Below are 26,285 nucleotides of genomic sequence, written 5' to 3'. Positions count from 1 at the left end.
CCATAAAACCACTATCTATATCACAAATGTCAACCTCTTCAAGAAGCACTAATCATTGGGATAACAACATGGCAGGAGGGGAGAAGAGAGGACTGCGGTGACTGAACATTGCCATTTAGTGAAGCTTAGACGGCTACCAAAAACATGCCTGGATTTAACATACGCTATCTGATACTGTCAGTGTAAAATTTACTGAAATACCAAAAAAATGCAGATTCGTTTTAAAGCTCTACTCTCTAACTCTCTCCTCTTGTATGTTTTCTGTATTCAAAGAGACATTCCATGACCTATTTAACCACATAATGAAAATTAGAAATATGTCCTATTTAGCACAAGTTTTATTTAAAAAGCTTAACAATCAAGTATTAGTATCAAATATTGTTATCCTGTATCTGCCGTCACAAACTGTAATGTTATCTCCAGAAAAGAGTCAGGGTAAAGGGAGGAAAGATTTTGTGAAACGTTAAATGTAAGGTTTCAGAGTAGCAGCCGTGTTAGTCTGTATTCGCAAAAAGAAAAGGAATACTTGTGGCACCTTAGAGACTAACAAATTTATTAGAGCATAGGCTTTCGTGAGCTACAGCTCACTTCATCGGATGCATCCGATGAAATGAGCTGTAGCTCACGAAAGCTTATGCTCTAATAAATTTGTTAGTCTCTAAGGTGCCACAAGTACTCCTTTTCTTAAATATAAGGTAAGCAAAGTAGCATATGTTCTCCAAGTGCTCATTTCTAAACAGCAGTGAGGATTTTGCACTGGAACCTTTTGTTATCTAGCATTTGGTACGGTAACAGTCAATATAGCATCTAGGCATTGTCCCTAGAACCCAGCTGAAAGCTTTGTACTTCATGTGCTCTGGCTACTTAGCGAATACACATTTTAAATCTCCTTTCACATCTTCTTCCTTTTGAGTAGTAAGAAACCTCACTCTCTCCCTCCATCTCCAGCTTCCTGACTGTTAAGGGCAGCTGTGCTTCTCCAACAATGGGGGTCTCTACTACCGTACCCCTCCTTTACTCAAGATAGCTCCAGTGTCTGTCTCTGCCACTGGTTATAACTATGCCAAATGAAACTTGAGAAGATCTGTGTCAGCTTCACTACTGACCACAAGATTCTGAAGAGAAGTTGTGAAACTGCCCAGATATATTGTTAATTTCATTCCGCTTCTGTCTGGGAAAGTTTTGGCATTGACACAAACAACTGAACTATCTGCTGGCCAACTAAGAAGACGCGACTACATAGGTCCAGATTCTGACTATCCCTGCAATTATAAAAAGTCATTTTATTTAATAAAAAATAAAAACCAGATTCTACAGAATTTGGTGACTCACCTGTCCCTGACTCCACGCAGTTCCCTAAAAGGGAATGGATTTTTCAAACCATTGCCACAGTAGTTGCAAGTGACAAGACAAGCCAATTACAGTGTGTCTAAAAGTTTAGAAGTGAAATAACTTAACTAGGTATCATTATAACTACTTAATGTTAATTAAGCGAACATCTTTTCAAAACAAAATGGGCACAAATTAACAGGAGACAGTCTAGAAATCTTAACTGACCCACAAACTATGCATAACAAAAATCGCTTCACATACGAAGTTGTACAAAATCCACCCGAAAAAGAGTAAAAACAGATTCAGCACACATTAATAAGTAAATCCCTTTATGTCTATAAGACTAATGGATGCTTCCATGTAACTAATAGATCCAAATGTTAAAGTGTGGTTCCTTTTTGGGAAAATGGATGCAATAGTGTCACCTTTGTATTTGACAGACCTGCTCCTAGAAAGTCATATCTGCTCGTATTAGCTGTAGTTTGTTTTTTTTAAAACTACTATTCACCATGCGCTGATAACATAACTATAAAATCTTAGAAGTGCAGGAGTAATATTTTAAAATGCAACCTCATCAAAAGAGCAAGACCTGAAGGCTTTATGCTGCTCAATGGACTGCAAAGACTTTGATAAAGAGGTTTGAGAATCACAGTACTAAATTGAGCAAAGTTATAAAGAAAAGCACTACCATTACTCCCTGGACACCAGAAACTGGGAAACGCATCTAAAACTGAAATAAAAAATGGCTACAATCATACTGGTCTACAGGAAGTTCTGAAAGATCTACTGATCCCACAAGTATTTGTATTGGTCACCTGAAGCGTTTCTAGTCTGCACAGGTTGTAAATTACTTGTAAGTTATGGGACTCAGAGAAAGATGGCACTTACTACTTTTTCTCCAGCATTTGTGCTGTTATTTAAAAATAAACCTAAAGTAAACCTTTAACTATAAGTGGTTCTCTCCCCCAGCATAATCGGAGTGGCTGTTTGTGTAGTTCCATGCCGCTTAGGACAAACTAACTATACAACATGCCAATTAAAAGAGGGGACATCAGGGATGGGATGTTAGAAGGAAAGGGAAAAATGAAACTTAAGAAACAAGTTAGTTCTTATATTTTTTCTCCTTAAAATGTTAAGGCTATAATTCCATAACAGGGTTCTGAAAAAAAGCAAGCACTAGTTATTATAAGCCATAACAGGTGCTTGACGGAACTGGAGATTTATCTACCCTTAAGTACATTGTAATCACCACCTTTACTACCATTAACATTTTTAACCAACTTCAGTTCTAAGTTTTCCTTGAACCCTCACAAGTCCTATGTCATACAAACATCTTTTTATATTAATAAGGCTGCATGCAGTTTCTTTCTGAGCCCACTACTGCCTTCTCAAGTTATTGCAGCAGACCAAAGTAAGTCTGTCCCTTTCATGGCCTACAAAGCATGCAGTCTGTATGAAGTCTCTATTTTGATTTTAAAGAGGGAAACAATTTTTACTTCCTGCTACGCATAATCATAGTTTCTTTAAGTCTTCACATCTTAAAAACATGCTGGATGTTTCCAGGGGAATTTAAAGCCCAGCACAGTACCCCTGCCTCAGAGGACTCCCCTTTGAACACTGCCAGGGTTGTCCTGCTGCAGGCAGGCAGATGGTCTAAGTCAAATACACTGGCAATAGGTATTGTTTGTTTTTGTTTTTAAATCTAAACCAAACGATAGTTTTCCTCAACCTTGTATTTTATTTTAAAATTACTTGTTTCCCAGAGTTCTATAAGTTCCTGGGCAAAAGTAAGATAATTATGTGACTCAGCAACAATTTTAAAAGGAAAATGCAATGTTTAATTGCTAAGGTACAAATTATAAAAAATTTATCTGATATTTGGCAGCTTGTATATCAAACTTGAGTAGAGATTTTCTTAACCATGTATACAATTTGCAAACTAAGAGTATGCTATAAAGATGGTGCCAGACCCTGATAATATAATTGTGTAGGCATGAATAATGTGACAGTTTAGTTCTGAACATGAATACTCCATAAGTTTCCCCCCAATCTGTATCTATGAATTAAAATTAAAGCAAACAATTTAAAGACTGAATTTCAAATACTTTTACTGGCCAAAAAAACCAAAACCAACAAAAACCCTACTTGTGCCACATATATTAAAAACTAGATCACCTATTGCATCTGCCAACTGTTGTGGTGCTGAAAACGAAAGGGAAAAGGCAGAAAGTGGGGAGAAGCTATTTTATATGTTGACACCTCCTTAACATGAAGTTCAATCTCCTACAGAACACTTAATTTAAATGCACAGTATATACATTTTTAAAAACAACTACAATAGCTCTCTAGTCTTGCTACACACCTAGCCTGAAATCTTGGTACCACTGAGCCAAGATTTCACCGCTAAGCTTTAACTCTTTTAAATGTGGTGGTTGTTTTTTTTTTTTTTTTTTTGCCTGTTTCTAGCTCATCCTTCTCTCATTGGAAACGCTCAGCAGGTTTCTGAAGTTTGCTGGCCACAAATTATTCCACATCTCTGCCACCAGGCTAGAAATTTTACTTGCCATTCTCCACGACTCAACCATTTCTGCAGAGGCATCTTCCCTCCACGCCACCCCTCTGTGGTCTCGATCTACGTCCTCCGCCGCTGACAGACCATCTGTCAGCAGCACCTTCCCGCGGCAGAGACGCCCCAGGGATCTTCAGCTAATGTGCCACACAGACAGGACGCAGCGGGAGTCAAGGATGCGGGGGCGCATGACACCCCGATATGGGGGAAGAACAGAAGCCCCCTCGTTCAAGGGACTCACCGCTAGAGACCCCCCCTGGATTCACTCAGGCCTCGCTACCTCCCTACCCCAGGATACCACCCGCCCCCCGCCGAGGCTCGTCCCCACTCTCAGGCACCATCCTCGCCCCCCACCCCCAGGGTCCCCGCGAGCCCTCACCTCTCTCCTCTTCATCGATGCGCAGCGCCACGGAGATGCACTCGAAGGCTCGCTTGTGACAGGCTCGCACCGTCTCGGGCGCCCCGCCGGGCTCGGGCGCGTCGCCGGCCCCGGCCCCGGCCCCGGCCCTGCCCTTGGCGGCCATGAGGGCGCCCCGGGAGAGGCGCTCGCAGAGCCAGGCGAAGAGCAGCCCGAGCTGGAAGGCGACGAAGCGGAGCAGCGCGAAGGCGGCGAAGAGCGGGTAGGAGAAGTAATAGAGGTTCCGCTTATGGGGAGACGCCGCGGCCGCCCCCGCCGCCGCCGCCTGCTGCTGCTGCTGCTGCAGGGGGGGAGCCGGCCCGGCCGGGGCGGAGGGGCAGGTCCCGGGGGCCTGGGGCGGGGAGCTGGAGCCGGCTGAGCTCTTCTTCTTCCCTCTGCCGCCCGGAGAATTCATTCACCGCCGTCGCCATAACCCGCTGCCAGCGACTGACAACAACCGGCCATGGTGGTGGCTACGCCCCTTTTAGCCAGCCCCGGCTAGGAGGGCTGTGGGGAAAGCGTGCACAGGCCCTTTCTGAATACAGGGAAGCGTAGCCGCCGCCCCTAGCGTGCGGTTATTGTTGACAAGCAGCTGCGAGAGGCAGGCAGCGAGGCGACAATGGGAGGTGGGGTCGGCGCAGCGTTTGGGCTTGGAGACTACATATCCCAACATGCAGCGAGGCACTGGTTGCAGAGCATGCCGGGTACTGTAGTCCCTGGGGGTGGTTTTCCCGAGGGTTCAGGGAATGCGCTGCAGGCGCGTTGCATTTTGGGACATTTAGCCTTGTCGCTCCGCATTGCAGGTCGGGAGCTGGTGCAGCGCAAGGCGGGTCAGTTGCCGGTCCCGCTGTGGAGTGTTGCACGCCGGGAAATAAGAGGTGCCCCACCCTGTGCCCTGCTGGGACTTGTAGTACGCGCGGGCTGCGTTGCTCTCCTGGACTAGCAGGTTCTAGGAGCCACGTGCTGCAAAAAGCGGGTGGTTGCCAACGGCTGGGTGGTGTCTGTCATGCCGCTCCCAGCTAGCAGTCCTCGTGCCTTGCAGCTGGAGCCTCCGGGTGAGCCACTGCTCCAAAGGGGCGATGTGATCCGCTGCAGCCCCTCCTCCGCCCTTAGCGAGTGGTCACTGCAACGCACGCAGTCAGCAGGGTACTGCAAAAAGTGAGGTTATACGGTCTGGTGCCTACACCCGGGGCAGCACAAAAGGCGCCTGGCAAAATTGAATGCATCCGATGAAGTGAGCTGTAGCCTGCGAAAGCTTATGTTCAAATAAATGTGTTAGTCTCTAAGGTGCCACAAGTCCTCCTTTTCTTTTTGCTAAAACAGACGAACACGGCTGCTATTCTGAAACAGCAGGACTGATGTTCCTGAACCAGAAGAGCGAGTCCCTGGCTATGGTAACCTCTCTCACGCCCATATACAAACCCTTTATATTTTGAATAAAGGATAAGTTGGAAATTATAGGAGAAATTTTATTTTTAAGGGCACATCCCCAATGTTTTATTTGTGACACACACTCATCTCTAAGGAACACATTTTATTACAGTGTGCAATCCCTTTGCATGATTTTTGGTGCATACAAGACAATATTTATTGATTAATTTGATGTGTAATGTGAAACAGGCACCAAATGAAGGACAAGTGACCATGCTGCATATGACATTCTATCATATTCCCTCTCAACCTGCTTTGGGACAGATCTGGGACACAGTACAGAGGAAAAATCTTGAAATGAAGAACACTAGAAAATCTATTGGTTAGTAGCAGGATGGTAAAATAGGGAGGGGTCAGTTTCTGCAGCATGAATTACATTTTATGCAACCTCAACTCCTTAACATTAAAGAGCTATAACGAATTCATAAAATAACATCAATGCAATATTAAAGTTATATATTTAAACATGGAAATGTTAAGGTTAAGACTCCCATAACATTAATTTGCCCACATTGCATATATTGTCTATTAAAGCATACATTTAAACAATTTAACTAGTCATTAGGAATTTAGTACAGTCTTGTTTCAGTGTAGCAGCCGTGTTAGTCTGTTATCCACAAAAAGAAAACGAGTACTTGTGGAATCTTAGAGACTAACGTATTTGAGCAGAAGCTTTTGTGAGCTACAGCTCACTTCATCAGATGCATCCGATGAAGTGAGCTGTAACTCACGAAAGCTTATGCTCAAATAAATTTGTTAGTCTCTAAGGTGCCACAAGTACTCCTTTTTTTTAGTACAGTCTTGGTTATCTAAGTGTAAAAGGAGAAATTGACTACATTTGGATAAGCAAGTGTTCAGATAACCAAAGAAATTTTCTGTGTTAACAACAGGCTTTGAGACATCCAACCTTGTTTCAGATAAAAAGAGGCGTGGATAATCAAGGTTCATCTGCATTACGTGTGTGCAACACAGCTGTCAATATGTACCTTAATATTTGTATTTTCTAGGGGTTTTCTTTTTAAAAACAAGTAAATTTAATTTTGCATTAACCTATTTTTTGCAGTTAGTTTCCTGTTGTATTTTTTGAAAGAAAAGTCCTTAATTTTCTTCACCCCACTGATGCCTATCAGTCATCTCCCTTTCTCTCTTCTGGACATCTCCTTCCCAACCTGTACATTTTGTCTCCTGGGCTTATACACGTCCCGTTCTTGCTGAGCTGTTCCTCATATAAAAGGTCATAATAGCATGAAGAGAGGCTCTCTTTAGTTCTTTCTCCATACTAGGGTTCAGACAAGCTATAGGGAAAGAGACTCAATAAGGTCTGAGGTGCTCAGATACTATTATGGTAATGAAGATGGTATCAGAACAGAATTGCCAGAGATCCTGTAGTCCTGCACTTTCCCCAATGGAGCACTTCAATAGTTCCTTCCTTCCAGTGATGAACATGGAACAGCATAACTTCCCCCCCACTATACAGTTAATTGTCAGGTAGGGAAGGAGTCAATCAGTGGCTGCAGCACTACTGGATAACCTACCAGGACCATAGGCGCTCCACTTAGCACCCACTGACAGCCAAGCTCTCCCCCCAGCGCCTCCCACCCTCTGGCGGATCAACTCCTCCCCTTCCCTCCCAGCACCTCCTGCACGCTGCAGAACAGCAGCATGCAGGAGGCGCTGGGAGGGAGAGGGAGGAGCAGGGATGGGGCAGGCTTGAGGTAGGGAGTGGGAAGAGGCAGGGCAGGGGTGGGGCCTTGAGGGAAGGCCTGGGAGTGGGGATGCGGCAGGGGCAGGGTGGGGGCTTGGAGGAAGGGGTGAAGTAAGGGCAGGCCTGGGGTTGAGGGGGGCTGAGCACCCCTCAGGTAGAGAGGAAGTTGGTGCCTATAACCAGGACAACTGAGTGAAGGCAAGAAAAATCAATCCTGGAATAGTCTCTTTAGTCTTGCTCATTGCGAGTGAATGGGACTCTTTTGGCATGCAATTAATTTTACAGTAGTGTTTAAAATCTCTCCCTGGTGAGGTGAAGGGTATTTTTAATCACACATTCCATTTCCCACATTCAAACTATTGCAGCTCCTGGCCTTCTCCTGGTCCCTGTTTGGGACTTGCAGTGAAAATGAGAAGTTCTCCCCATCCCCAAAGACATCATTTAGCATGCAAGACTTTGTTAGGATCTTTTAAGAACTTATCATGGCATCTTAAGGAATTATTTTTGTAATTCTTTAAACAACTTCTCTCCCCCTCTCCCCCATTTATCAACAAGACTAAACAGGTTTTACAAGCCTTAAACATGGGTTTTGAACACTGTTCTAAAACATCTAGGGTTCAACTAACTATCCTGCAAACAGGCTGCCAAATGGTTTTAGAAAACCATTCAGTGGGAGTCATGTTTACATCATATTTTATTATGGGATATCAACTCAGTCCCTTTCTCCCTTTTTACTAAGGAAATGGATAAGTCTTCACTCATCCTTTTCACAATCTCCTCTATGCAGCTCCTTCAGGTGCTGCTTTGCGCATTTCAGGTGATAAAACACATTTCTTGGCACCTTATCTATATATCAGAGATGCTTTTACTAAAATACCCATTTTTAAATGCACAAAAGGCCCAAGCCATCTCCAAATGATGTCAATATTAATGCAGTGCGACCTAGAGTAGGCCCTCATGGTCCAGTTCTGCAAACGCTTACTAAAGAGCATAATGCTTACTACTGTGGACACTCTCTTGGAATTCACAATAGTAAGTACTCCACTCAACAGTAAGTATTTGCAGGATCAGGCCTTAAGTTCCTTACAGTTTGAGAATTATTTGGAGAAAATACAGGGATGTTTCAAAGCTACTGAAATGTAATAGACTTGAGATAATTTGAAATTAACCAAGTGGAAACATGATGAATAATTTACTTTAAAAAGTAGGAACAGTTGGAATCTTGCTAATTGAACTCTTTTGTGACCCATAAAGCAGTCAACATATAATACCTAAAAATCATATCACATTACACTAAAATCATGGTTTGATTATTTATATTATCAGGTTGTATAGAATTGCTACTTTTTTTTCTTAAAATCACATAACTAGAAATGTATAATAGCTAGTAGGTTATCTAGTCCATCCTCCTGCCATTGTAGGATTGCGCTCTAGAGTATATTCTCAAGTGCTTTGTCCAGTCAAATTTTAATTGACTTAAATAATGGAGCTTCTAACATTTCTCTTGGAAGATACTTACACAATTTAATTCCTACATCTCAACTTTAAAGTATGTCAGTCAGTATGATATGTAGCAGCTACGTGAGGAGGGTGTGGGTAGGGGATTAACCAGGACCATTTTCAGATTTTTCGCCATTTCTTCCTGTTACCAACCCCCTAGGCCATCCATTCCTTCTTTTTAAAAAATGTTACTGTTTTGTGGAGTAACAAAAATCACGGTAATTTAAAAATGAATAAAATATCATAAACTATTCATAAGATATTTTAAATTTGGTAAATTCTCCCCCCTGACTCCCCACAACTTGCTGGTAGTGGGACAGCTGGGTTCTTTGCTACACCATAAAGTAGGCAGTAAGAAATCTTTACTCCCCTTCCCAGAAAGGGCAAATGAGACAAATATTGCAGAGTGGGAGTTCTCATCATGGCCATAAGTATGGTGCTTCACTTGAAATTTCAATGCAAGCCAAGTAGTTTATCTTGTAGATGATTAGGACTTTCCACTAGTGCCACATTCCATTGGCTAGTATCACCTACAGAATGTAAGTGAGCTTACAGGCTTGTTATTAGATGTCAGCATTAGAAAAATTTTCGTTATACTCCATTCTCAATTACCTTGCAAAATTATTCTTCCATCATCCCTTTAAATATTAGATAGTTGTCATATGGGCCTTTCATTATCATTTAGCCTAGCAACCATATTTATTTATATTATATCTTCCTTATTGAGGTAGTCCCTCTATCATTTTTATTACTGTTTTCTGAATTTTTCCAATTTGTTTGATATTGTGATCTGGAGGATAGGGCACAGGTCTGCCAATCAGTATTCCCGAGTTCTGTTCCCAGCTTTGCCACTGGACTTCCTGTGGTCTTAGGCAAGTCCCTTAATCAATATGTGTCTCAGTTTCCCCAATACAATACTACTTTTGTAAAGTGCTCTGATCTTCAAATGAAAAGCACTATTGACATTCAAGTGTTGTCATTTATATACTATGATGTACTACTTTCCCACAACATCCCCAAACATCAGTTCAGCATATGAATGTGTTTATCCCTATTGTTTATTTTATAATAAAAGAGTGTTTAAGTAAAATGACAATTCCAAGCTAAAATCACTTCTGTCCACAAATCTTTCATCTATTGTTACAAGCAACACCTAAGATTGCTGTAACAAAAATAAGAGAAACTTTTTTTTCAGTTTGCTTACTTTGTGCACAAGCAAATAGCCACTTGTACTGTTTCCCTTGTAAAGTCAATTTATTGTGTGGGTCCTTCATAAAAAACAGAGGAGTACATATGATTTTGAATATGAAAATATGACTGTAAAAACTACAAAAACTGGCAGGAAAGCTCAGGATAATTCTAACCCCTGAAACTGCATTTAAGTTATTTTGTGAAAAGGGACCATATTTCAAGTTCATTGCGGTTATATGTATGTATGCCTTATCTAATGGTAAGGGGCATCTTTTAGTACATTTTTAAAGTTTTTTATAAGAGAATAATGAAGTCTGAATAACTGTTTTGGTGGGGCTAATTTTTTGTGTATATTATATATATATATTGTGTATCATATAATAACGAGTATATTATTAGTCACTCTTTCACTGGAGCTATTATTTTACCAATTTGTGCTATTTTTATTGTGAATTAGTTTTGTTTACACAATTGTAAAATCTTTTTCTTTTCTTAAGTGTCTTGCTAGTTATGTGAGTTATGTACGTTTTATTTACTGGCCTGTTTTGCATGACTTTATTTGCTCTATGTTTCATTTTACACGAGAATCTTTTTAATAAAGGACAGCCCTTGTTATTCTACTGTGTTGTCTCTGTCCTCTTAACTAAGTAAGTAAAAGAGAAGAAAAGTGGTTGTAAAAAAAAAAAAGTTTTGTAGTAACACCAAAAATACATCATGGTTTAGGCTTATATCCTGCAGCTGGATCCGTGCAGCTAGACATTGCACTTGCATGCAGCTTGTTGACTTCAGTGGGATTCAGCACAAGCATAAGGTGCAACCCATACACATTAGATTGGCACATTACAGTCTTATCTTGCAAATGTGAATTGATGAAGTTAAATATATCCAGATTATTTTCAAAGTCTTGCCACTTCAACCTACGTATTTCTAAGATTTGGACTCTTCTCTCTCTCATGCTTGAGAAGGCTGTTGTTCGGACCCTCATAATCTCACACCTCAACCTGACACCAACCACTGACACCTTTTAACTAAATTTGAAACACTGCCGTTAGGATCATCTTAGTGGCTCATCACACTGACCACATCATCCCCCTCTTTGCCTTCCTCCACGGGCTTCCCTTCTCTACCACATCCAACATAAGCTCTTTGTCTTGGTCTTTAAGATCATTTAGGTCCATCCTATATATAATACAGGGACATGCATATCTAACATACAGTTTTGACTCTAGCATTTGTTCTGTCAACGATCACAGTCTCGATCGCCCAACTGCTCGCTTCCCCTTCAAGCACTCCATGCTTTCTGCCATACTGAGTCTATCTGCATAGTTAAAAGAAAGTTAGATTGGGGCTGCCCATCTGAGTGACAGACTTGCTGCTGTCTGTTTGAGACAGAGCATGCGGCTGAGGGTTAATAGGCCATTCACCCCACAAGGGTCATCTCAAGCAGGGAATATCCTTACCTACACCGACCTAATCCTATAGTGATCGCTTGCCCCACGCATGACGACCGCAGGTAAAGGGAGAGGAAGGAATTTAATTACCTGAGTACTTCCATCTTACCCAAGAAGACGGTCATCTGGTTCCGCCTCAAGGTCCTGGTCTCCATCTGAGGGATCCGGCCATTCTGTCGTGCTGCATCCATCCAGAAGAGGAGAAGACACCATCAAATCAAGCTGCCAGAAATGGTAGTGTCATTGTCATTTTAATCCTTGTATACAGATCCCTGTTGGTACAGCCTGCCTTGTTTTATTATCTGTCTCACCTTGTTACCTGGGAAGTCCTTGCCACCCCATTAATAAATCTTGTTGTACCTTTATCCTGTCTGAGTCATATCTGGGAACACAAACCCTTGGTGATAGATATGGGAAGGGAGGTGAACCTGAGACTGAGACTCCTGGCCATTGTTAATTCTAGCTCCTGTTTCGGTCAACATCTATTACTTTATTTATTTATTTATTATATGTCGGTATAATGGCTAGCACTAATCCTGAATTTGGGTTCCTAGCTGATTCTGTAATATAAAAAAAATTAAAGAAATCACACACAAAAGAAATTTTAAACATTAAGATTGCAAAGTCAAGTCCTCAGAAGTTAGAAAATAACAGAATCAAGCTAGTATGTGCAACCTTTCTTTGGTCCCCTTATGCATGTCTTTAATTACATGATCATATATTTTTCCCACTAGACCCTTGCTTCATTCAGTGTACAAACTGGATGATGCTAACTGGATAAGCAATGAGTCAGCATTTTATCATTTTTAATATGTGACCCATGTCTTATTTACTGACCACCATTCAAATCCTGCTTTGAATGATCAGGAATTATAAATTTCCTTATGGCTTTTCTATAGCACTCATTGCTATAGTATCCAAGTGATTCATGTAGATGAATTAGTTTATTTTCACAACATCCATGTGAGCTGAGGGGTTACTATTGTTCCCATTTTACAGACTGAGGTCAAAATTATCCGCTAATTTTGGGGGTATGATGGGGTATACAAATCCCACACTGGGCCCAAAGAAGTTAAAAGGCAATACTGTGGCCAGGTAGCATTGCGTCTATAGGCCTGCTCCAGCTGTAGGAACAAATTAAAAGGAATTCAGAAGACATGGTATGGGTAGGTGAACAGGATCCAGGAAAGAAGACTCCTTTAAGGAAACCAGGTAGATGGTGGAACCTGAATGGGGACCCACAGTATGGGTAAGGCCCTTGGCAGGGCCTTCCCCAATCACCACCCATTTCAAGCAGCAGCAGATCTTGCAGGGCCCTGCTCATTTGGGACTTTGTGAAGCTACTGACTGTTTGGACCACAGGAACCATGCCCCAGACTGAAAAGGCAAATAGGTAGCAAGTAGCCTGGGGTGGCAGATTTTGGCTCTGTATAGGGAGGAACCTGCCAGTTGTACTTCCCACTGGGCCCTGGGTTAGGGGAGGAGGGCCTGAGTCCCCCTACTCTGCCCCACTTAACTGCAAATGCCCCAGATGCAGTGGGGGTCCCAAACACTCCTGGGTTGAAGGCAGGGATTGGGCACCACTACTATGCCCCCTCAATAACAAGATAAGGGGTTGGAGACCAGGTACATTAACCACTAGGCTACCTGGCTCTCTCAGCCACACATCACAGGAGGCCTAATTTAAGAAGCCTAGTGGTTAATTTGTTTTTTTCAGAACACTGAGACTTTTATAGCACTACATGTGTTCAAAGCATAGTTCCCTTTGTCATCAGTTGCTGTGATGATAGTCTGCACATCTGACTCCAGTGTCTCAGGTTGATGTTGGGCATAGAAAATGAGTCCAGGAAGTACCCTGGTAAGAATCCCATCAACTGGGGGATTGAGTAGATTCCTGGCTAATATTATTATCTATATTATTATAGATATTATCTGCATTTTTTTCTAATTAATAACCCAATAACCCATTTTATTTCACAACCAAAACTAAACAACACAGAGCACAGATCTTAAAATCAGCAAAACTGTATTAAATTGACTAAAGTAATAGCAAGATAATTACTTACTCAAGTATTTGTACCTAAAGGGCACTATCACCATCAAATCTGAATTGGTAACATGGAGTTCTATGTGCCTTGACTATTACAGATTTCTGTCAGTTTTACTCAAAAATATTGAACTATGTTTTTTTTCCTAATTACCATCCCTGTGAACTCATTATGGGCACTGACAGTGATGCTGAATTATTTCCATCTCAGCTGTCACCACCCATAATAAAGATTCTAGGCAAGACAACTGAGAATCACAACCACCTGTGCAACTTTTTGCCTTCGGTAACATTTGCCTGCAATTGCAATGCCTTTTATTAATGATGATGCACCAAACCAAGGAAGGGAAACCAACCGTTAAAGCCCTGGGGTAAGTTTGTGCTGTGGGAAGTTAGACAAGACATCATTTTACATGCCCACTGGAGTTGAGGGAAATGCACTAATAGGGAACTCCACATCTTTACCATATGCATACTATAACTCAGGCTCCCTCATCGGTTATAATTACCCATTAAACTGACTGCAAATGTGTCTACCCTACATGCTGTGTGACTAACTCCATTGCTAAGCCGCGCCTCTTCCCCTGAACTCCAGAGCAGCAGCGCAGGCTCACGAGGCTAAGCGGCCGGCAGCTCCTGCAAGGCCAAGCAAGCAGACCTCAATGGGCGGGGCTATAGCCACTGGCGATCACGTGTCTGATGATGCTCGCGGGGGCCCCCAAGCCCGGACTTTTTCCATTGCCCTACCTGGTGCGGGCGGGGCTTCCCTTCGCGCAGGCGCAGTTGGGTGGTCGCCGCAGCGCCACTTCCTTCACTGACGGCAAAACAGTTTACGACATCCCCCCAAGCGTGCTGTTGTTAGGGGCTGACGCTGTTGCGAGGCTTCTGTAGCCTCGCAACGATTCTTCCCGTCTTCTCCCCGCGGTGAGGCTCGTCGCCGCGTCCCCTCCGTTGAGCTGCTGTCTCGAGAGGTGAGAGCGGCTCCACGGCCCAGGAGTGCGGGCAGCGCTGCGTCCCTCGCTCCGCGGGGCGGGCGTGAGGCTGGAGGGGGACTAGTCCGGTCCGGGTCAGCGCCTGGTGCCGCCTGCCCGCTGCTGGCGCGGGCAGCCTCGGCTGCGGCTCTCGGGGCGTGGACGGCGGCACTCGGCCTCGAAGGGAGCCTCGCTGCGGGAGCCGCCGCAGCCCGGGCCGTTCTAGCTGCTTCCCGCGGTTCCAGCTGCCCCGCGCCGGTAGCAGGTGCGAGCGTGGGGGGGGGGGAGCCGCGCAGGAACGTGGGGTTGTCCCAGGCTGGCGTGTAGCCTCTCGGCGGGGCTCACTTCGTAAGACAGGAGCGATTCTTTTTTTTCCCGGTCTTCTGAGCTGTGCTGTAATGTTGGCCCCAGACTGCTGGTATCGGAGGCGGCTGTGACAGGGAGTGGGTTGGGGTTTGCTCAGTGGCATTTATTTCTCCTGAAATGGGAGCTCTCCTGTATGCCGAAGCGATGCTCCTTCGCCTGTTTTGAGAAGGATTAAAAACGAGAAGCCGTCGTAATCCAGCTTTCAACTCCTGTTCTGATCCGCTCGTCTCCAGCTTTGCCGGAGGAGCTCTTGGATGTCTCTGAACCTGCACCTCCTGGACTCTAGCACCTTAATGGAGGGAGTGGGATTGTTTTGGGTCCTCTAGGAGATATTGTAATACAATACATAATAGATATCCTTTCTCTGAAATGTTCGTTAATTACTGGAATTAAATGAATGTTAATAATTATTGAAACACTTTCTTCCTCACTCACTTGATTGGCTTTCTTTCACTTGACTCTTTGAGGATGGCAGTTTCTCTATTTCTTTATTTACTATAGAGCAGCAATTCTCAGGCTGTGTGGTGGGCCTCCCAGGGGAGGTGTGGGAATGTGTTAAGGGAGGCGAGAGCTGTCTGGGGTTTTTGTTTAAGAGCTCTGGCTATCGGCCCCAGCTGGCTGGGTCTTGTGCAAAAGGGTCAGGCACACCCAGGAGGTGGAGATAAAAGTGACAGCTGGAGCCGCATCACCTGAGCTTCAGCTCTCCTCCCTGCCATCCCTTAACTGCGGCTCAGGCATTCAGACTTGTGGTGGCAGCAGCAGCAGCGTAAAGTAAGGGTGGCAGTGGGGTGCTAAGTTTGTTGTGAAAAGTGATTTCACATTGCCACCCTTATTTCTGTGCTGCTGGCGCAATGCTGCCTTCAGAGCTGGTGGCCTGGCCAGCAGTTGCTGCTCTCCACTCTGCCTTCAGAGCTAGGTGGCAGTATCTGTACTTGGCGGGGGATGGCGTAAATGACTACAGACATAAAGAAGGGGGGCCCGATCAAAGAAGTTTGAGAACTACTATTGTAGAGTCATATAAGGTAGAAAAGACAAAACAAGCAAAATACAGATTTTTAAAAACCCATGTCTCGGGCCTTTAAATGTTATAGAGATTGAAAAAACGAACAAGTCTGATTTTGGTTTTTTTTATTATTATTATTATTTTTTTTTTTTTTAAAAAAAAACCTTTGCTGGTCTCCTTTAACGCTAACTTGTACAGTCAGTTCTAGATGTTTCTTGATCACATACACACATTTGCTAATTCTTTTCAAAGTAATTACGACTGAACTAACCTTGTCGGAAAGTTCTCATTTAAGTTGCTTTGTCTGAGTTTTTCACATGTTCTTTTGAAAAACTTCAGATTTTTTATACAAGAAAAATATGGTTGACAGAACTGAGGGGGAGGGAAAGGACCCAAATCTACCTTGGTGATAACTCTTTGCATGATGGTGATCAAAATTGTCAACCGTATTTTAAGTGTCAACTAACTTATTTTTTTTATTGATTTTAATGTTCTGACCAATTTTTTTTTGTTACTTCCCAAGATTGTTGCACATTTGGTGACTTTCAAGTTTCAAATCATGGACTCAGAACAGATCATGGAGGGACAGGCACAGGTATAGTAAGAAACTTTTTACACTGATTTTTCTGTTAGCAGATACATAAAGTGCATTTTGGTTTTTCTGACTAGCATGTTGTTTTACAGGTTCCAGAAAATCCTCATGCTGAATATGGCCTTACAGAAAATGTAGAGGTAACTAAGATTTAATTGTTCTCAAATGCAGTTGAAGTAGTATTTCTGAATTGGGGGAAATATGGGTTTAATTTAGCTAAAATGATTGCAGAAATCAAACCCAAAATACAAGGAACTGAATGCTTTTGAAAGCAGTGGGTAATGAAGGGTGCTTAGCATAACTCAGTAAGTGCTGGTACCATGCACAATTGACCTTTTAATAGTATATCAGTATTGCTATTTGGGCTGCTACCATTCTGTTTCTAGTCCTGCAGAAATAATGACCCCTTTGTGTGGTGGTTTTGTCCTTTGGGTTTGTTTTTTTTAAGTGCTATATACAACTTATCTCCCCTACCTCTTACAACAGGTTCTTCTGACAACACACCAATGGAAAGCTTCTTGGGGTTACCCAAAGCCTCTTGTAGGAATTGCTATCACCTCCTTACAGCATGAGAGAACAGTGTCTTTGCCAACAGAAGGGAAAATGCCTCCCAATTCTGGCAGCACAAGCATTCTGCTCCAGGCCTCACAAGCCTGGCTTTTTCTCTTTGCATACTAAAAACTTACATGCCCCCCATGGTTACATTTGAGTGCCCAGGACCTTGTCTTCTGCACTCCTGTGGTGTACACTGACCCACTGCCTCCATGGAAGCAGTGCACGCCAATTTACCAGACTTACCTCAGTTCAACACTCTCCTTAATACAGTAACTCCTCACTTAACGTCATCCTAGTTAACACCGTTAGGTTGCGGATCTATTAGAGAACATGTTCGTTTAAAGTTGCCCAATGCTCCCTTTATAACTTTGTTTGGCAGCTGCCTGCTTTGTCCACTGCTTGCAGGAAGAGCAGCCCTTTGGAGCTAGCTGGTGGGGGCTTGGAACCAGGGTGGGTCGGCATTTCCCCTATCAGCTCCCCCAGGTTCCCTGTGCAGCAGCTGCCCAGCAGGCTATCAGTTGCTGGGCAGCTTAGGTGAACATCCCGCCCTCCACTACCATGTGCTGCTCCTGCCCTCTGCCTGGGAACTGCTCACGGCAGCCTCCTGCTTGCTGAGCAGGGGCGGGGAAAGAGGAATGCTGATGTCAGGGTGTCCCCCTGCTCCTGCGCCCTGCTCCTGTACCCCGTCTCCACAGAGCAAGGTGGGGACACGACAGGGCTCAGGATGGAGGGAGCTTGCTGACAGCAGCTGCTGTCTCAACTTGCTGATCTACTTAAAAAGGCAGTGTGTGGTCAGTGTACTTAAAGGGGTAATGCACGTGTCTGTCTCTCTCACACGGCATGTGTGTATTTCTCTCTCTCACAATGTGTCTCTGTTTCACACACATGCACCACTCGGCACTTAGGAAAGTGGAAGGAGTGGTGTGCTCCCATGGGATAGTGTGGGTTCATCATCAAGTTCAGTTTCCACAGGAAATGTTTGCAGCCACTGCTATGCATCTGTTGTCTCCTCCCTCCATTTATTTTGCCTTGTAGAGTGTGACGCTACATTAACAACAATGTGTTAACCCTTGAGGGCTCAGCCGAGTGCTAGTTCATCATTTAGCAGCAAGGCATTCCCTGGGAAATATTCCATCCTCTGATTCCACCACCTCAACCAAGCTTCACAATCATCATTGTTGTGTACAATATTAAATTGTTTGTTTAAAACTTATACTCTGTGTGTGGGTGTGTGTGTGTGTGTGTGTGGAGAGAGAGAGTTCCCTGGAACCTAACCCCCCTTATTTACAATTAATTCTTATGGGAAAATTGGATTTGCTTAACATCATTTGCTTAAAGTAGCATTTTTCAGGAACATAACTACAACATTTAAGCAAGGAGTTACAGTACAAGGGGCTTAGATGTATTGATGATAAAACAAAATTGAAGACTATTTTAACAGAGCTTGAGATAAAGATTAAAAATAAAAGATTTGGAAATGTAAGGGTACAGGAAAAAAGAGAATCATAACATGCAATCTATAGCATATACTTAGACAAGAAAGTAATTTGTCACTAATACGATGTTTCTCACCCAGTGGGCAGACCTTGCAGCGCTTGTCCAGCCCAAAGACCTTTTTATGAGATACTCCTGCTGGCAGAATGTCACCTCTGTAAAGGATAACATCTTGTCCCCTTTCCCCTTCTCTTACACAGTTATGGACTGTTATCTCTTAGCCTAGGGAGTCACCTAAACAGAGATTTCTCTTGGATTTTGTTTCTTTGTAAACACTCACTCATGCATCTGGTCGAGACAGTGAACACAGGACTGCCTCCACAGATGTTGATTGTCAGTTCTCAGACTCCTTGGCCTCAAGTGACAAGTTTCACATCCAGCAGTTCTGAAACAAAATATACTATGTTACATAACTCTAAATTGTTTCCCATACAAATATCTCGCAATAACCATGTCAATCAGCTTGTTTTTAGCTTTCAGCAAGACTACACGTGACCCCCTTTGGTGAAATATTGAGAAGGTGGTCAGACACAGGAGTGATGCCTGCCTGAAAATGTTGACATGTCACCTTCCTGGCAACTTTTTTTTTTTTTTTGAGGAGGGGAAGCTTTCCATGTCTTCAGGCCTTGGAAACGTGCCAAAATAGTCAACTTTTTTCTTCCCTCTCTCAATTATTTGAGAGTGCTGTTTTGACACAAACTTTTTCTTTTGTTGAGAAAAGGTTAGGCTTAGGAAATGACTACTCTTACTGTTATGCGTATGTTTACTAATCATAAGACAGGTGCCTTCAATCAATTCCCTCTAACTTTCTTCTAGTCTAGGCTAATGAATAATAGCATTTAGCCACTTCTTGCTGTTCAAAAGTCCTGTCTTGCCATTCTCCATCTTGGTCATACTTCCTTGTATTCTTTTCAATCTCCACTGTATCTATTTTGATGTGATATGACCCAAATTGGTCACTAATCCTTGCGCATTTTGTGTATATAATGTTTTCCTAGAGCTGTCAAGCGATTTAAAAATAATTGCACGAATAATCACAGTTAAACAATAATAGAATACCATTTATTTAAATATTTTTGGATGTTTACACATTTTCAAATATATTGGTTTCAGTTATAACACAGAATACAAAGTGGTGTACAGTGCTCACTTTATATTTATTTTTGATTACAAATATTTGTACTACAAAAAAACAAATAGTATTTCAATTCACCTAATGCAAGTACTGTAGTGTAATCTCTTCCAAATGTAGACTTGGGTACCAAAAAACCCTGCATTCAAAAATAAAATAATGTAAAACTTCAGAGCCTACAAGTCCACTCAGTCCTACTTCTTGTTCAGCCAATCACTCAGACAAACAAGTTTACCTTTGCAGAAGGTAATGCTGCCGGCTTCTTGTTTACGTCACCTGGAAGTGAAAACAGGCATTTGCATGGTACTGTTGTAGCTGGTGTCACAAGATATTTACATGCCAGATGCATTAAAGATACATATGTCCCTTGATGCTTCAACCACCATTCCAGGGGACATGTGTCTATGCTCATGACGGGTTCTGCTCAATAACAATCCAAAGCAATGCGGACCAGCACATGCTCATTTTCATCATCTGAGTCAGATGCCACCAGCAGAAGATTGATTTTCTTTTTTGGTGGTTCGGGTTCTGTAGTTTGTACATCAGAGTATTGCTCTTTTAAGACTTGTGAAAGAATGCTCCATGCCTCCTCCCTCTCAGATTTTAGAAGGCTCTTCAGATTGTTAAATCGTGGCTTGAGTTCTGTAGCTATCTTTAGAAATTTCACATTGGCATCTTTGTGTTTTGTTAAATCTGCACTGTCAAGTGAGCACTGTACACTTTGTATTCTGTTGTAATTGAAATTGATATATTTGAAAATGTAGAAAAACATCCAAAAATATTTAATTTCAATTGGTATTTTATTGTTTAACAGGGCAATTAATCGCAATTAATTTTTTTAATTGCGATGAATTTTTTTTATTAGTCGCATGAGTTAACTATGATTAATCAACAACCCTAGTTTTTTCTTACTTTTATTATGCCAGGGTACATTCTGTGAGGATTGTGTTTTTTTTTTTTTTTTTTTTTGTATTTACAGCTACCATGGACAGACTTCTTTGAACTACCCATGATGATTCCTAGATCTTACCCCAAATGTTCTTTGCATGTTTAGAATAAATTATAGACTAACTTTCTGTAGTGCTGATTTTTTAAAAATATATATATATATACACAAATATATCAATGTGTGGCAAAATTGACAATTTTGGAGGATATTATGTAAATTAGTGTGTGTGTGTGTGTGTGTGTGTGTGTGTGTGTGTGTGTGTGTGTGTAACAATCCGTTTGACAATAATATAAGACAATTCATTTAATATTTTCTGACCAAAAGGTTACAATATAGTGGAGCCAAAAAAGTGGAGGAAATGTATCTATTTTGTGCGTAAGCATTTCAGCCTATTAAAAAGATTAATAACTTACTGTATTGGAGCCTGATTTCACACAGGGATTTGCATGGTTGGACCAAGTACCATGTACCGTGGTCTGTTCCAAGTACCATTGCTGGCAGGGGAACGCTTGATAAATGCAAGTGTCCTATCCTGAAAATCCTTCTTGCAGGATTTGGTCCTACTTTTTGAAGCCTGATATTACAAATGCTTACAAGAGCAACCTAATGAGGACTGCTTACATAAATAAAATCATTCTAATCTATAACAGTTGGCAGGGAAGAGCCATGAATATAAAAGAGCTGATGAAAACAGTAGTGTAGGGGCTGCCTCCAGTTTCAAGAAACTTAATGTAGCTTACATGGTAGCATGCTGTTAGAATCTAACATAAGGCTTTCTATATTTAACTTAAAAAAAAACAGAATTGAGATTCTCAACCAAATTAAAAATATGGAGTGAAATCTGAGGATAATTTCACTCCATCTTCTAATACCCTTATCTGATTGCTCTTGCTGAACGTCTGCTTTTAAGTAGACTTTTTATGTACTAATTTCAATACTTTTATTCACATGATGCCTTGAATTCATCAGAGGATAGTAGAAAATGAGAAGATTAATGCAGAGAAAACATCAAAGCAGAAGGTGGATCTTCAGTCGTTACCTACACGTGCCTACTTGGATCAGACAGTTGTGCCTATCTTACTACAGGGACTTGCTGTACTTGCAAAGGAGAGGTAAAGAACTTAATGTAGCATTTGTCTCAAAATAAAGGAGGCTCAGATGTGGCCAGGGCCTTCCCAATTAGGGGCTTGCAAAACCAGTTTGTCTCCATCAAAAGTTCATGTATGGAATTTGGGGTGGATGTAATAGCATGTCTGTTCTCTTGAGCTGCCAAGATGTGTTCTGTAACTAGCTGCTTGCGATGTGAGCTGTATAAGAGATTATCAGTAATCTTATTGTCACAAGTACATGTAGTGTTAGTGAAAGGTTTTCACAGGGTAAATAAGAATGCAGTCTGAATAAATCTGTTCTTTAAGTACATCTGTTGCATGGCTCCTCATGGCAAGAGCCTGGACAGACATTTCACCAGCGTTCTTAACCTGACTCGGGGTTCTTGAATGAGCCCTTCTCCCTCAGTAAGTAGGTGGTACTCATGCTGTCTCTTACTTTGTTGAACCAGAAAATCCAGCTGGCAATAGCATATAAGTTCTTCCTCGGCACTTATTCTTGGAAGTTCACGCAATGAGAGATTGTGCTGTAGCGGCATACTAATGATACTGTTCCCTTTGTTTAAAGACACTTTTGCCAAGAGGCGTCATATATATTTTGAACAACATGGAAAGGATGTTCCTCAGTAGAAACACTCAATTGTCCTTCCTCTTCAGTTGATTCCTGTCATCTAGGTATAACTGGAACCACTTGAGTGTCATATCCCTTTGTTGCCGAAAGAATAACCTTTGGCTAATCTTATCAAAAACAGCGAAGGACTACAATGGACCAAGTTAAAATCATGAGACCCTTCATACGTCTCACAGTAGTATCTTAACCCCAAAAGAATATTTGAGTTTAAACTAGAACCCACATCAATAACTAAACACTTAGTTGCTGTATAGAGACAATATTCTGCTTGTAAACTGTGTGCAGATCTTCTATTGATTTATTTGGGGGTTCTGCTTTGGATGGAGAGTACTATGTAGTCCTACATTGATATATTCCAGACCATAGTTAAAACTTTTGGATGCTTCCCTGGAATGAGTGTGATAACCTGATATGTGGGGTGAGACAAGCTGGATTACGAGGATTTATGCACTACACTTTTCTGCGGCTGAAGAAAAACAAATCTTACCTAGCAAGGCTGTGGTGAGGCTTAATTGTAAAGCAGTTCGCATGTTAGTGTTTTTTCTTCCAATAATTTCAACTTTTATCACGAGTGTTGGTTAGAAAAAAATATTTGGCAGAAGCAACAAAGATACCTTTGAGGCAGACTGTTCTAATGGAGGCACTAAACAGTTGCTATCTGAAGTAAATCAAATAACAAGACAAGAACAAAGCAGACAAGGAAGCTGGCTACTTTAAATCTTTACGTTACTTGGCAGGAGTTGGTGAAATAGGCAAATGCATTGGAAATTACATTAAATAAATTCAGTGTGTAAACTTGGGTAATTCACTTGACTCTTTAAGATGGATGTGGGTTGGAGGGGGAGAGAGGCCAGCCTTTCTAAACTGACTTCATTTGCCTAGTCAGTGTCACTTCCATTGTCTCTCCTTCCCCTTAGATCTACTCTTCCTTCCCTACTTCCTATGCAGTCTCCCTCCCTTCCAGAACCTGTGTACAGCATCTTCCCCTGGTAGCTGCTTAATGTAATTGTGGACACATTTTAGGTGTTGTCTGATGTCTCTTACCAATTAACTGTGAACCATAAGCCTCTAAAAAAAATAAAATGAGAAATGTTGATTACCATAGAATCTGCATGCATCTTAATTATAGTTATGAAGAATGTTTTCTTCTGAAGCTATGACTACACTCAGCCAGGTGTGTGACTCTCCTGTTCATGTACACATACTTGCACTTGCTCTCATCAAGCTAGTACAAGTAGAAATAGCAGTGTAGCTACGGTAGCACAGGTGGCAGCAGCAGAGGCATGGCTGAGCTGTACTAAGTATACACCCTCCTGAAACTGGTGTGCATTTACTTGGCACATGCCTCTGTTGCTGAAACTGTGGCTGAACTGCTATTTATACTCACTAGTTTGGTGAGAGCTAATATGAGTGTGCACATGAGCAGAAGAATCACATCCCTTGAGCATATTGTAGATGTTGAACTTCCTGGCTCGGGAGTTCTCTAGTTGCTGCTGAAACATGACCCTTTGTGTTGTCATGCTACAAAGCTGAACATTTCTAATTTGTCCAGTGCTTTTACAAGCAAGTCTCTGTTTTCAGTGAAGATGAAGAGCTCTCTAGTTCACTTAAATGTATGTGACAAATAGTAATTACTCTTGATTATTTTTTATCTCTACAGACCGCCAAATCCCATTGAATTCCTAGCAGCATATCTTTTAAAAAACAAGTCACAGTTTGAGGACCGAAATTAATTCCATGGGAAGAAGACGACAGTTTGGCTGCTAAACTTGTATGCTAATTTGCCATGATTCATTCTTTGCTGTAAAAATCATACAAAATCACCAACGTCTTTCAAACTGCACAATTTCCCTTATCTTTTCTTGTTATTTAATAAAGTACATTTTTATTCTCACTAGTCTTAAACTACATGTTAAGTGTCCTTCAGAATAAAGTATTGAAAGTTCACAGCTAGGTGAAAGCTTGAGTGATTCCAGTGAAATATTTCACCTCAGTACATGAAACAAATGTAATGATCTTACTGGTAAGAAATTACTAAAAATCAGACATGGTTTTATGTAGCTCCTTTCCTGTTAAAGATATCCTAAACTATTAAAGCCATAAATTCTGTGTTAGTAGTATAGAATTCAATATTCACTGCTCCATCAATGGTAGAAGACAAGCAGTCATCAAAAACGTGAATATCCTTGGACACTAGAACTTTATTTAGTGAGATGTAGTTTTTATTAAGAAAGACACCTCACTTCAGAGTCCTGTAGAATCCTTAATTTTTACTTAGAGAAGAAGTGGACACAACAACATCTAATACTGCTGATACATTCATGCTACAGCAGTGGGCGATAAAGAATTATTTATTGGTAACTTCCTTAATAATGCGTTTTATAGAATGATCCATTTAGTATTTACAAATGTTCTTGCACTGGCCAAGTCGTGCAGCAATCTTGTCCTGCCGTTAATAAAGGTGAATGAAAAAAAGCATGAAGCATTGATTGCCATATACCTGACCGCTTTCTTTTAATTCTGGAACGTCAATAGCATTACCAATTTAAAAGGGATACAGCTTGAATTATGTGAAATTGACTTATTTAAAATAAAAGTCCAGTGTCTAATAATAGAGCATCCTTTAAAGAGTATCCCCCTCAAATTTTATAAATACTTAAAATAACTATATAGATTTTTGTTTCCTTGCTGATGTTTGAGGGGAAACGAAAACTGACTACACAAAGTGCTATCAAAATGCACAAAGTAAACACACGCAATACTTTTTTATTTTCATTTACAGTAAGCTTATGTTTTACTGGTAACTGCAATAGGTAAGTAACTTCTAGCTTATGGCTTTTTTCAAAAATTTTCTTAATATAAGCAGAAGTAGTCAATCTTCTGTATCCAAATGATCTCTTGAGTATGGTCTTATGTTTCACAACATGCATCATCATTATACTCTGTATCCATGCTCCCTGTTTCTGCTGTGGGTTTTACCTCTGTGCACTTGAAGAGGAAAGATCAAACCTGTCATCCACTGGCTAGAGGGCTTCATATCCAGTTCTAACTTCTGTTCGACAGCAGTGTCAGGCTGTTTCTAGATCTGCTTTCCTTTGGTGTATAGGAAATCCTTTAGAAACATTCTAAATTTTCTGCAGATTTGTTCCTTTCTTTATCCTAGCTAGGAATCATTCTGTGTTTTCTCTTTAAGCAGTAGCTGCACTTCCCTTAGAGACAAAAGCTATGATCCTTATATACGTTTGCATCACAGCCTTTGGTGCTGCTCCAGCTTGCATCCTCAGCCACTGGCCCCTACTATGGGCATGGTAGGAGTGGTTTACTGGAGTTTGGCACTTGAACTCAATGAAATAGTGCCAATCATGGAGAGGAGCTGTCTCCATTCCAGCCCCCAAACCTGATGCCACAGAAGCTGACAACTTCCAGTGGCACTTCTATGTGGTTCCAAGCTCTACCTTAGCAGAGGATGCATTGGTTCTTCAGATTCTAGCCCCAGGAAAGTCCCAGCCCCACTTAAATAGTGCTGCACCTCTGTAAACCTCAGAGTGATACCACAGGCCCTTGTGACAACTAAGTGGGCATCTCTATTGTTCTCTGGTCACCACAAGCCAGCTCCACTAATCACCAACGCTCTCATCAGCTGGAGGCAGGTGCTTTTTCCTAAATGATATGGCATCCCTCTTTAGACTGTTCTAATAACATGCCCATCCTTCCTCCTCAAGCAATGCCCCCACTTAAAATTTTTGCACGTTTTACAAGTTTTTGCAACTTTAATAGTTGCTGTTTAACATCTTCACTAGTTACTGATGGCATAAAAAGTATTTCATTATAACTGTAATAACTGCGTTATCCCTAGCCTGATT

At 41.7% G+C, this 26,285-nt stretch overlaps 2 protein-coding genes and 1 long non-coding RNA gene across 15 annotated transcripts in view; 1 reads left to right on the top strand and 2 right to left on the bottom strand.

The window, feature by feature from the left end:
- SPAST (spastin) overlaps window positions 1-4,979 on the bottom strand; it is a 74,570-nt gene extending 69,591 nt beyond the window's left edge. For 2 of the 9 annotated variants that reach the window (XM_038396256.2, XM_038396257.2), the window contains exon 1: window positions 4,281-4,969. In XM_038396256.2, the coding sequence (XP_038252184.1) occupies window positions 4,281-4,713 (433 nt within the window). In that variant the 5' untranslated portion in view covers window positions 4,714-4,969. Of the gene's footprint in view, window positions 1-4,280 lie in introns of all 9 variants that reach the window. The other 7 variants (XM_038396260.2, XM_038396261.2, XM_038396258.2 and 4 more) reach the window with 5 other exon arrangements.
- Window positions 4,380-24,316, top strand: DPY30 (dpy-30 histone methyltransferase complex regulatory subunit). 5 transcript variants are annotated; one of them, XM_043512295.1, is made up of 5 exons: window positions 4,380-4,521; window positions 16,487-16,558; window positions 16,648-16,695; window positions 21,655-21,797; window positions 24,083-24,316. In XM_043512295.1, the coding sequence occupies exons 2-5, from the start codon at window positions 16,523-16,525 to the stop codon at window positions 24,153-24,155; spliced, it is 300 nt and encodes a 99-aa protein (XP_043368230.1). In that variant the 5' UTR covers window positions 4,380-4,521; window positions 16,487-16,522; the 3' UTR covers window positions 24,156-24,316. The 5 variants fall into 5 exon arrangements, with proteins under 5 accessions (XP_043368230.1, XP_038252192.1, XP_038252194.1 ...); XM_038396264.2 differs by lacking the exon at window positions 4,380-4,521 and adding an exon at window positions 14,456-14,594; XM_038396265.2 differs by lacking the exon at window positions 4,380-4,521 and adding an exon at window positions 14,703-14,859.
- On the bottom strand, window positions 5,750-14,488 carry LOC122459646. The gene is made up of 3 exons (XR_006280467.1): window positions 14,371-14,488; window positions 11,686-11,798; window positions 5,750-7,024 (listed from the first exon to the last, which is right to left on the bottom strand). It is a non-coding gene; the product is annotated as an uncharacterized LOC122459646 (long non-coding RNA).
- Window positions 24,317-26,285: the final 1,969 nt, after the last annotated feature.

The sequence above is a fragment of the Dermochelys coriacea genome, chromosome 3 (assembly GCF_009764565.3).
Source record: "Dermochelys coriacea isolate rDerCor1 chromosome 3, rDerCor1.pri.v4, whole genome shotgun sequence".
NCBI lineage: Eukaryota > Metazoa > Chordata > Testudines > Dermochelyidae > Dermochelys > Dermochelys coriacea.
This window is presented reverse-complemented; position numbering and strand designations above follow the sequence as displayed.

What these genes read in the sequence shown, in the direction of transcription:
- DPY30 (XM_043512295.1), top strand. Translation starts at nt 16,523, where the DNA reads ATGGACTCAGAACAGATCATGGAGGGACAGGCACAG. An exon ending in GCCTTACAGAAAATGTAGAG is followed by an intron (nt 16,696 to 21,654) that starts GTAACTAAGATT and finishes TGAATTCATCAG; the next exon opens with AGGATAGTAGAAAATGAGAA. An exon ending in GCTGTACTTGCAAAGGAGAG is followed by an intron (nt 21,798 to 24,082) that starts GTAAAGAACTTA and finishes TTATCTCTACAG; the next exon opens with ACCGCCAAATCCCATTGAAT.